The sequence below is a fragment of the Prionailurus bengalensis genome, chromosome B4, assembly GCF_016509475.1.
Source record: "Prionailurus bengalensis isolate Pbe53 chromosome B4, Fcat_Pben_1.1_paternal_pri, whole genome shotgun sequence".
NCBI lineage: Eukaryota > Metazoa > Chordata > Mammalia > Carnivora > Felidae > Prionailurus > Prionailurus bengalensis.
In genome coordinates this window covers 75,846,699-75,859,034 of record NC_057358.1, presented here as the reverse complement: position 1 = coordinate 75,859,034, position 12,336 = coordinate 75,846,699, and the positions used below count along the sequence as shown (strand labels likewise).

Below are 12,336 nucleotides of genomic sequence, written 5' to 3'. Positions count from 1 at the left end.
CTTCTTCACTAAAACATAAATTCCATGAGGGGGGAAGAACATATTTTGTTCATTGTTGTATCTACCCAACATTTAAAAGGAGTACTTGAGTGGTAAGCTCTCAATAAATATTTGTCCAGTAAATAAATAAAAGAAGTCATATTATTTTTCTCTGTATATATATATATATATATGTAATATATATATAGAACACTTTGTAGTCTTTACCCTACTTAACTTCCCTACAGCATTTGGTATTGTACCACTTCTTCTGGAAACCATTTCTTTCCTTGGCCTGTGAGACCCCCAGTTCTACTTCCCCAATCATTCCTTCTCAGACTCCTTTTATAGGTTCCTTTTCTCTATTTTGAATAAGGCCATTCTTCAGTTCCCTACTAAAGCCAAGTTCTCTACTAAGGCTACTCCTCTCCTGGCTCTATATATTTCCCAAGTGGTCTTATCCATCTCCACGGTTTAGTTACCATCTTTATGCTGAAGACTCTCAAATCTGTATCTCTCTCCTCTCTCCATACCTGCATATATGACTAATGGACATCTCCAGGTATACGTACCACAGACACTTAAACCTCAAAACAAGACAAAAGCTGAATTGTTAGCTTCTCCTGTGTCCCTTCTTCAGTTCACATCCACTTCTTCCTTCAGTGTTCTGATCTCAGTGAAAAACACTACCATTCAATCAGCTATTTAAACCCAAAACCTAAAAATTAACCTCCATTCCTCAGTTTCCTTCAAACCCTGTATCCAGTCAACCACCAAGTCTGGCATTCAACAACAAATGACAAATTAGGCACTTAGTATAATAATAAATCTGGAGGTAGGTGGTTTTAAGGTTGGCTTAGCAGCTTCACAGTGCCAGAGCACTGAATTGGTATCTCTTTGTCTTTTTTTTTTTAAACAAATAAATGATTTTTTAATGTTTATTTATTTATCTTGAGAGAGAGAGATAGAGAACGAGCAGTGGAGGGGCAGAGAGAGATGGAGACAGATAATGCCAAGCAGGCTCAGCACTGTCAGCACAGAGCCTGATGCAGGGCTCAAACCACAAACTGTGAGATCATGACCTGAGCCAAAAACAAGAGTTAGACGCTTAACCAACTGAGCCACCCAAGCACACCTCTCTGATTGTCTTTATATTAAGACCCTGAAAGTCTTAAATTGGCTGCAGGCATTACACCTTCATAGGACATTTCCAAAAACAGAAAGCAAAGGGAAGACCAGAAACAAAAGGGCTTTTCTCAAGGGTGCAATCTCTTTTGATCAGGGGGAAAACTGTAGTTGGGGCACAGGGGTGCAAGAGCACCTGGCTCTGGGAGTCCCAAACAGATAAGGTTCAACTACTCGCCACTGACAAAACCCAAAGACAGAGAAACGAGTGGTGGTGAAAGAAGAAAGGAATTTACCTCATTGAGGGCAACACTGGGAAGACAGCAGACCAACATCTCAAAGACTGTCTCCAAAGTGTTGAAAATACTTCCAGGTATATATAAGGAAAATGTGGAGCAAAGGTTTGGTGGGTACGTGCAGGCAGGCAGTGAAGGTTAAACCGATCATTGTCTTAGGGTCAGTCACCAGGGGTCCTGCTGGCTCAGGGCAGTCCTTATTGCTCAAAGGGGTAGTTTTGGTTCCCATGGGGGATGCTTTGCCCGCAGGGTCTTTTGCCTGAGTTAAGAGATAAGTTTGATGGGCACCTGGCAGCTCAGTCCATACAGCCTGCGACTTGATCTCAGGATTGTAAATTCGAACCCCATGTTGGGTATAGAGATCACTTAAAAAATAAAATCTTAAAAAAGAGAGAGACACCAAAACCCATAAAATACCTAAGAATAAATATAACCAAAGAGGTGAAAAATCTATACACTGAAAACTATAGAAAGCTTATGAAAGAAATTGAAGACACACACACAAAAAAAGGAAAAATATTCCATGCACCTGGATAGGAAGAACAAATATTGTGGTTTTTTTTTTTTAATTTTTTTTAACGTTTATTTATTTTTGAGACAGAGAGAGTCAGAGCATGAACAGGGAAGGGTCAGAGAGAGGGAGACACAGAATCTGAAACAGGCTCCAGGCTCTGAGCAGTCAGCACAGAGCCCGACGCGGGACCCGAACTCACATACCGCGAGATCGTGACCTGAGCCGAAGTCGGACGCTTAACCGACTGAGCCACCCAGGCGCCCCGAACAAATATTGTTAAAATTTCAATACTACCCAAAGCAATCTACATATTCAATGCAATCCCTATCGAAATAACACCAGCATTCTTCACAGAGCTAGAACAAATAATCCTAAAATCTGTATGGAACCAGAAAAGACCCTGAATAGCCAAAGCAATCTTGAAAAAGAAAACCAAAGTAGAAGGCATCACAGTCCCAGACTTCAAGCTGTACTACAAAGCTGTAATCATCAAGACAGTGTGGTACTGGCACAAAAACAGACACTCAGATCAATGGAACAGAATAGAAAACCCAGAAATGGACCCGCAAACATGTGGCCAACTAATCTTTGACAAAGCAGGAAAGAATATCCAATGGAATAAAGACAGTCTCTTCAGCAAGTGGTGCTGGGAAAACTGGACAGCGACATGCAGAATGAACCTGGACCACTTTCTTACACCATACACAAAAATAAACTCAAAATGGATGAAAGACCTAAATGTAAGACAGGAAGCCATCAAAATCCTCAAGGAGAAAGCAGGCAAAAACCTCTTTGACCTTGGCCACAGCAACTTCTTACTCAACACGTCTCTGGAGGCAAGGGAAACAAAAGCAAAAATGAACCATTGGGACCTCATCAAAATAAAAAGCTTCTGCACAGTGAAGGAAACAATCAGGAAAGGAAAGAATCAGGAAGGAAAACTAAAAGGCAACTGACAGAATGGGAGAAGATATTTGCAAACGATATATCAGATAAAGGGTTAGTATCCAAAATCTATAAAGAACTTATCAAACTCAACACCCAAAACACAAATAATCCAGTGAAGAAATGGGCAAAAGACATGAACAGACACTTTTCCAAAGAAGACACCTAGATGGCCAACCGACACATGAAAAAATGCTCAACATCACTCATCATCAGGGAAATACAAATCAAAACCACAATGAGATACCACCTCACACCTGTCAGAATGGCTAAATTAGCTACTCAGGCAACAACAGATGCTGGCGAGGATGCAGAGAAAGAGGATCTCTTTTGCACTGCTGATGGGAATGCAAGCTGGTGCAGCCACTCTGGAAAACAGTATGGAGGTTCCTCAAAAAATTAAAAATAGAACTACCCTACGACCCAGGAATTGCACTACTAAGTATTTATCCAAGGGATACAGGTATGCTGTTTCAAAGGGACACATGCACCCCAATGTTTATAGCAGCACTATCAACAACAGCCAAAGTATGGAAAGAGCCCAATGTCCATCGATGGATGGATGGATAAAGAAAATGTGGTATGTATGTATATACAATGGAGTATTACTCGGCAATCAAAAAGAATTAAATCTTGCCATTTGCCACTACACGGATGGAACTAGAGGGTATTATGCTAAGTGAAATTAGTCAGAGAAAGACAAATATCATATGACTTCACTCATATGAGGACTTTAAGACACAGAACAGATGAACACAAGGGAAGGGAAGCAAAAATAATATAGAAACAGGGAGGGGGACAAAACATAAGAGACTCCTAAATATGGAGAACAAACAGAGGGTTACTGGAGGGGTTGTAGGAGGGGAGATGGGCTAAATGGGTAAGGGGAATTAAGGAATATACTCCTGAAATTATTGTTGCACTATATGCTAACTAATTTGGATATAAATTCAAAAAATAAAATTAGAAAAAAAAGAGAGAGAGAGAGGTTTGGAAAAAAGAATTTAATCAATTAGAAAGTACAGACTGAGGGTTGGGGATACCTGGGTAGCTCAGTCAGGTAAGCGTCCAGCTCTTGATTTTGGTTCAGTTCATGATCTCACTGTTTGTATGAGTAATCTGCGAGTTGGGCTCTTTGCTGACAGCACGGAGCCTGCTTGGGATTCTCTCTCTCTCCCTCTCTCTCTGCCCCTCCCCCACTTGTGTGTGCACTCTCTCTCTCTCTAAAATAAATAAATAAACTTTTAAAGATCTTCCTGTTTAAAAAAAAAAAAAATTACAGACTGAGGTCAAAATGGAGGTAGTTGAAGTGTTCTTTCAAAACCATTCAGAAATACCCTAGCCAACTTCCCTTTATGTTCCATTGGCCAGAACTGGGGTCCAATCATAAGGAGACTGAAAAAGCAAGTAAACAACTGGTAAAAGGAAATAGGGTTCCCTTGATTTGTCCCCTGGGATGGAGCACATAAATATCCTTTAAAAAGAGAGAGCGTGGGGGCGCCTGGGTGGCTTAGTCAGTTAAGCGTCGGACTTCAGCTTAGATCATGATCTCGTGGTTCGTGGATTCAAGCCCCATATCAGGCTCTGTGCTGACAGCTCAGAGCCTGGAGCCTTCACATTCTGTGTCCCCTCTCTCTCTCTGCTCCTCCCTTGCTTGCGCTCTCTCTCTCTCAAAAGTAAATAAACATTAAAAAATAAGAAGAAGAGGGGTGCCTGGATGGCTGAGTAGGTTAGGCATCCGACTTCAGCTCGGGTCATGATCTCACCATCTGTGAGTTTGGGCCCTGCATCGGGCTCTGTGCTGACAGCTCAGAGCCTGGAGCCTGTTTCAGACTGTCTCCCTCTCTCTCTGCCCCTCCCCCGCTCATGCTCTGTCTCTGAAAAATGAATAAACCTTAAAAAAAATTCTAATAATAATAAGAAGAAGAAAGTAAAAAGAGAGAGAGGTTATCTTGGCAAAGAAGGATGGAAGAAGGTGGTTTTTAGAGGGGCAACAAAGATTGGCTTCCACACAAACAGACATGGAGTTTGCATGCCATTAGGGGGAAATTTTAAACAGGTAAATAAACATACAAACAAGATAATTTCAGATTCTATAAATGCTATGAAATAAGGGAATGTGATAATAAGTGATGGGAATATTATGGAAAATAAAGCTGATAGAATTTACTAATGGGTTTGAATATGACAATATGAGAAAAAGATGATTCAAACTAATACTGATTCTCATTCATAAATGAAACTGGAGAAAGATAATTAAGGATCTAAAGTCATACTACCATTAACTGACAAAATTAAAATTGTGTCTAGAACTATCTGAATCCAAAACCCATTTTCTTTCCCCTATACCATGGCGGGTGGGGTGGGGGGGAGGGCAGGGAGAGAACACAAAATAGTATATGTAAATTTATAGCACTATGATAAGTAAGAATAAAGGCTAAATGTTTGAAAATAGTTGATGCTTGGTAAGTTATTGCTACTTATTTTTGTCTTTCCCTGTAGAGCTGGTTAAAGGAACAAAATATAAAGTGAACTGTTGTGTCTAAACCACAATATGGAACTATCAAAAATGTTCTGACTGCATAGAACAGTTAAAACAGTAGCAAATGGCCACAATATTAAGTAGCAAAGATGGGAGTGGCTCAAACACCAACACAACATTTCCATTACATCAAAAACTCAAAGCAAATTGTTACAAGCCCTGAAATAGTCCAACAAAAGAAAGATCTATAATATAATCAGTTAAAATGTTAAGACAGTGGATAATACTGTTTATATCCCAGCAATAGATAACTACTATTTAGTTGCTAAATATATACAAAGTATATACATCTATATATAATACAAGTAAATAAACCTATGTAAGTTTAATATGGGTACAAAAGAAAAACAAATGTCAGCTTTTCCTTTCAGGTACTAAAGAGGTAGCAAAATATACTTAGCATTATTCAATATTTTTTGTGGCCTAAAGATACCAGATTAGATAATATTTAAAAGTCCTTTTTGGCTCTAAATCACTCTCTAAAAACCAAGGTATCATCAGGGACCTAAAAAAACCCCTCAAATACTTCCTCATTCACAACAGGGGAATTCACAGAAACAAGGCTAGCAAAGCTAATGATTTTAGGAAGGCGTCTAGGGAAACATATAGGCCCATAGGAGCAAATCTCTGCAGTGAAAGCTCTAAGGTTCTGCAGAGAGCTAGGAGAAGGGAGGTGCCTGCTTCCAAATGGCTTTCATCCAGAGCAGACAGCAAAATGGAGTTAAGCAGGGTGGTTCCCTAACATTCATTCTTCTGGGCCAAGCAAACTAATCATTTTCTATCTCCTTTAAGAATAAGTGAGACAATATTTAAATATATTCCTGTCCCTGGTAACCCAGTTTGGAAAATGTGTGTAAATTTGGATATTGAGTTGAAAACCTTTTAACAGGATTACAAAAAATATATATTTATTAGAAATAAAAGAAAACCTCCTTGTTTGTATTCCAGGTTCATAGAAGTGGAGATATCATATATATATATTTATAAAACTAGAAATATATATGAAATCAGAAACATATACACACACACATATATATGTCTCATTACAAACTACACACACATATTAATAGTGTAAATTTGTTATTTGATATGAAGGGTGAAGGCTTTACCAAATCTGAGTAAAGTAATAACTGAATTTGAGCTATGATTTGTTATTGTTTTATGTCTACTTTTTGTTACTAACATATCACTGCAAGGATATCTTGAACAGTGTAACAGCAATAGGTTTCTGCTAGGGCCATTTTAAAGCCACACTTCATCCTAACTAACCACTTTATGCATTTACAAGGGTTAGCAATATATAGTTTACGGTCTTGTAATAGACTCTCCTGAAAGGCACGGGCGAGGTCTGGGGGGGGAGGGGGTACCCACTATTATCTGGGCCTCCAAGCAGTGCGCCATAACCAACTGATCTATCTTGACATAACAGAAAGCAGTTATTATTATATAGAGTTTTACAAAGCTCTAAATATAACACAAGGATTCCCTACTTCCTAATATCCTTCGGTGTCAAACAATTTCCTCTCTACCCAAATTTCTGTCCTCACTACTCCCATTCAGCTACCGAATGTGAAATGTACCTTTGTGGGGTTTTTCTGTTGTTGTTGTTGTTGTTGTGGGGTTTTTCTGTTGTTGTTGTTGTTGTTGTTGTTGTTTAAGATTTTATTTTTAAGAATCTCTACACCCAACTTGGGGCTCAAACTCACCACCCCGAGATCTGGAGTCACAGGCTCTAGCGACTGAGCTAGTCAGGTGCCCGTGAAATGTATCTTTGAATATCCTCCCATTTTAAAAGCCCCTAAGACTGTTCCATAAAGTTGTTGGTTTAGGTCTAAAAATGGGGCCTAGTAAGTCGTTTTAACAGCCTCGATGTTCGTTGCTTCGGTACTACTTTTTGAATGACTGAAATACTTTTGCTTCCAACGTCTTGCACCTTACTTTAACGAACAAGTCATTACAATAAACCAAATAAAACTAGTCTGTTTTCTAAACCTTGCATCCTCCATATTACCAGGTAGGTAAAGAATGCACTGCCTGCCTTTAAAGGAACTGAGAAAAGAAAAAGGCAAAACTCACTGACAGATTGTGGCAACATGAAAATAATCAGCTGAGCTAGCCGGACCAGAAGTTTCTGCATTTCATGGTGCTTCATCTTTCAAACTGTATGGACTTCTTAAGTCTTAGGGTTCGTCCATATTAAGGCAAGCCTCCTTTCCCGTTCCCACGTTGGCTGGTTTCGGAACCTGCGCCCGCTGCCCGCCCCCCGCCCAGGCCCTGGCAGCCATGCGCCAAAGACTGCAGCACCCGAGCTCGCTGTCCGCAGGCGCGGCGGACCCCGCCCAGCAGGCCCGGAGCGGGGAGGGGGCTCCGGTCCAAGAAGCCCGCCTCTGCGGCGGCCGAGCCGGGCGCCGAGTGGGCGCGCCGGGCCGGGGGAGGGGCCCGCGGCAGTGGCACCGCCTGTGCCCGCCAGCCCCTCCCCGAACCGCTACTTAAGTGGCTCCGGCACCGCCCCCGCTTCAGTGCGTTACTTACCTCGACTCTTAGCTTGTCGGGGACGGTAACCAGGACCCGGTGTCTGCTCCTGTCGCCTACGCCTGCTAACCCTTAGCCACCATGGTGAGTGGACCACTCGCGGCGCCGCCCTCGCTCTGGAAAAACGGGAAAAGCCAGCCAGGCGGTCTCGGACGGCCTTTTAGCCAGAGATCAGCGCTCCTCGTTTTGGAGGGCGAAAAGCGAGGCGAGGGTGGGAGTAGTGAGAACGGCTGGGGCATGGAAGGGGGGGGCGCATTTTCTTCTCTGTCTTTGGGAGGGGATGGCGGAGCCCCAGCTCCCCAGACCGTGGTTGGGGCTCTCAATTAGCCCTTAACTCCGGGGTGCGGTGACCCGAGACCCTACAGTCCTTTCCCGCGCGTTCCCATCCCCCCTTCCTTCCCCGGCCTTTGGCGGGAGCGCGCGCGGGCTCTCCACGCCCTCACTTCCTCCTTAGCGAGAAGAGCGGAGGCGGGAAGGAGCCGGAATACAAAAGCGCACGCGCGACCGTTAGCTTCCCGCCAGGGAGCGGCGGGAGACCGCCCCTGCAGTCTGCGCGTGCGCGCTGGGGCCCTGCGCGTCCGCCACTGTAGGGCGTGTCGTCTGTTGCCTGAATTTTTTTTTTGTTTTTAACGAAAGAAAAGCTACATGTGGAGAATCCTCCGTGTCAGTGTGCTGCAGTACGCCAGCGTACTAGGATAATTTGCTCCCAACAGCTTCTAGACTCCATCTGTCCCTTGACCTATGTTAGGAATGCGTGTAGGAGCAGCTGGTGGCGGTGAGGGATTTTGAGAGAATGGAAATCGGATCTTGGTCCAGATCTGGGCTGCTGATAATCCCCTGCTGCGCCCTGACTGATGTGGGGGTGCTAGGCTAAGCCTAGCGCCTGGGGGAGCAGAAGATGGTTGGCCGAGGTAGCACCTCAGCAGACGTGGCCGATGCGTGTGTCTGCAGCTGCGCGGTCCCGCTGGCCGCAGGCGGGCGCGGGCGCGCGCGCACACACCCTGAATTGCTCATTCATCCCGTGCCGCAAAACCCCGCCCTTTGTCCCTGTGGCCAGACATTTCCTCTGCACTGTTCTGGCCACGTGCTTCCTGTGATGGTAGCTGCCCGGAAATCTGGCCGCCTAGTCTAAAATGGAATTCTGAAGCCTGAGCACTGGATGAATGGCCTCCCCCCTATCTTGGTGCTCCAAAGGAGAAAGCTGTGACTAAGCTTTCTTGGTCTGGAACGAGGCCTTCCCAATTTACAGGGTGAAAAGAAATACATTAAAAGCAATGCCGATTAAAAAGTGTAGTGATTCTCTCCTAGAAAAGATGTTACATTTTAACTAGTTTTAGAAGGGGACATTTGTAAGATTGATTAAGTTATTTTGTTCTGCTTCACAGTCACTACTAGATTAGTTTAATGCTGATTTTTTTTTTTTTTTTTTTTTTTAACCTACTTTTCCACAGCGTGAGTGCATCTCCATCCACGTTGGCCAGGCTGGTGTTCAGATCGGCAATGCCTGCTGGGAGCTCTATTGCCTGGAACACGGCATCCAGCCCGATGGCCAGATGCCAAGTGACAAGACCATTGGGGGAGGAGATGACTCCTTCAACACCTTCTTCAGTGAGACGGGCGCTGGCAAGCATGTGCCCAGGGCAGTGTTTGTAGACCTGGAACCCACAGTCATTGGTGAGTTGGCCTCAGTAACCCAAGGGAGATCTCAGGGCTCTTGACACAGGAGGTCTGTCGTGAGGGCTCCATTGACACCCTGGGGTGGAGCAGGCGTGTGCAGGTTGTGAGTGACGGGTGGCTGCTTTGTTTTTCTCTTCCAGATGAAGTTCGCACTGGCACCTACCGCCAGCTCTTCCATCCTGAGCAGCTCATCACAGGCAAGGAAGATGCTGCCAATAACTACGCCCGAGGGCACTACACCATCGGCAAGGAGATCATCGACCTTGTCTTGGACCGAATTCGGAAACTGGTATGTTTGTTCTCCAGAATAAAGTAAATAATGACCCTAAGGAAGACATTTGAAATACGATCTTTTCTTTTCAAACACAGAATAGAAATATAATGGAGTGAGGACAACTGGTAAATTATTCCTTGATTGGGTTTTTAAATTTTCAACTACAACATGAATTATTTGGTGTCATTTTATAAACGTCAATGAAGATGTTTTAAGTGAAGAAATGCTTTGTAATTCTGGGAAGGTCTATTATAATCTGTCTTCTCTGTTCCTTTTTTCTCACAGGCTGACCAGTGCACGGGTCTTCAGGGCTTCTTGGTTTTCCACAGCTTTGGAGGGGGAACTGGTTCCGGGTTCACCTCCCTGCTGATGGAACGTCTCTCTGTCGATTATGGCAAGAAGTCCAAGCTGGAGTTCTCCATTTACCCAGCCCCCCAGGTTTCCACTGCTGTCGTTGAGCCCTACAACTCCATCCTCACTACCCACACCACCCTGGAGCACTCTGATTGTGCCTTCATGGTAGACAACGAGGCCATCTATGACATCTGTCGTAGAAACCTCGATATTGAACGCCCAACCTACACTAACCTTAACCGCCTTATTAGCCAGATTGTGTCTTCCATCACTGCTTCCCTCAGATTTGATGGAGCCCTGAATGTGGATCTGACAGAATTCCAGACCAACCTGGTGCCCTATCCCCGCATCCACTTCCCTCTGGCCACATATGCCCCTGTCATCTCTGCTGAGAAAGCCTACCATGAACAGCTTTCTGTAGCAGAGATCACCAATGCGTGCTTTGAGCCAGCCAACCAGATGGTGAAATGCGACCCTCGCCATGGTAAATACATGGCTTGCTGCCTGTTGTACCGTGGTGATGTGGTTCCCAAAGATGTCAATGCTGCCATTGCCACCATCAAGACCAAGCGCAGCATCCAGTTCGTGGACTGGTGCCCCACTGGCTTCAAAGTTGGCATTAATTACCAGCCTCCCACTGTGGTACCTGGTGGAGACCTGGCCAAAGTACAGCGAGCTGTGTGCATGCTGAGCAACACCACAGCCATTGCTGAGGCCTGGGCTCGCCTGGACCACAAGTTTGACCTGATGTATGCCAAGCGTGCCTTTGTTCACTGGTATGTGGGTGAGGGCATGGAGGAAGGAGAGTTTTCTGAGGCCCGTGAGGACATGGCTGCCCTTGAGAAGGATTATGAGGAGGTTGGTGTGGATTCTGTTGAAGGAGAGGGTGAAGAGGAAGGAGAGGAATACTAATTACCATTCCTTTCAACCCTGCAGCATGTCACACTCAGAACTTAAGCTTCAACATTAGCTGACAGGCATTAAAGCTTCTGGTTAGATTGTCTTCACTTTTAACTGTGACCATGTCTTACTTTTCCATGTGTACCTGTCAGATTTTTTGCATCATGTCTCAAAGTAAAGGCTTTATGAAAGGAAGTTTGACTTCTGTGCTTCTTCTAAATTGCTTTCTCCAATTCAAGATGTACTACCACTCATCTACATCTGGAAGATAGTCTGCAACAGGGTCGTAATACCAAGGATCCCACTTTCTGTGTAGCTGCCTGTATGGGGAAAAGAGCACACTGGACTGGAAAAGCAGGAGAGCTAGATTTTGACACTGATGTGTTAATACCACCTCAGTTTCAGAATGCAGGTCAAAGGGGGTTTCGGAAAAATAACCCTTGTACAACAAAATGGCTGGCTAGATGAACATTTGACCACAAGGAGGTGAAAGCTGTTTCTAGCCCTATCCTATTGGGAGGGAGGAGTGGCAGGATCAGAATTCCTGGTGATAAAAATCCTACCATAGGGGAAAACCAAATGAGGCATGCGTATAGGAAAAACAAAGCTATGGATGTTTGCAAGAGCAGTGCTTTAGGAGACGGTGAAGTGGCAACATTGTACAGGTTAGGATAGGGTTAATAATTTACAGTACTTGGTGTAGCATACATTTTTTCTTAAGTTTATTTGTGGGGGGGGGGTGGAGGGGCAGGGGCAGGAGAGAGTCCTAAGGCTCAGCAGAGCCCCACACAGCTTTAACTCAAAAACAGATCATGCCTTGAGCCAAATTCAAGATTCCAATACAACCAACTGAGCTACCCAAGTGCCCCAACATACTGTACATTCTTTCAAGTATATAGTTTGGCTGCATTTAAATGACTATGGAGAAGACAGGCAAACAGGATGCAGATAGACGGTTTAGAGAAAACGTACATTTGAAATTCAGGAAGTATAGGGACTATTAAGTTTGGCTGGAGATGTTGATCCTTGGTTTAAAGAGTAGGGAATACCAAAATTTTTCCATTTTTTTCCCTACAAATTTACAAAATAGTTCTCTACTCCTGAAAGAAATGATCTGATTTGTCACATATTTCTGAGAGAAAGCTCTCTTGGGTGACACTGTAGACTGATAACACAAATGCAGCCACCACAGGTCTCG

The 12,336-nt window shown here is 44.0% G+C and overlaps 1 protein-coding gene across 2 annotated transcripts in view; it reads left to right on the top strand.

The window, feature by feature from the left end:
* The window catches only part of TUBA1B (tubulin alpha 1b), a 53,501-nt gene extending 42,168 nt beyond the window's left edge, over positions 1-11,333 (top strand). The window contains exons 1-4 of one of the 2 annotated variants that reach the window (XM_043561803.1): positions 7,866-8,017; positions 9,385-9,607; positions 9,751-9,899; positions 10,170-11,333. In XM_043561803.1, the coding sequence (XP_043417738.1) occupies positions 8,015-8,017; positions 9,385-9,607; positions 9,751-9,899; positions 10,170-11,150 (1,356 nt within the window). In that variant the 5' untranslated portion in view covers positions 7,866-8,014 and the 3' untranslated portion in view covers positions 11,151-11,333. Of the gene's footprint in view, positions 1-7,865; positions 8,018-9,384; positions 9,608-9,750; positions 9,900-10,169 lie in introns of those variants that run through there. The other variant, XM_043561804.1, reaches the window with a different exon arrangement.
* Positions 11,334-12,336: the final 1,003 nt, after the last annotated feature.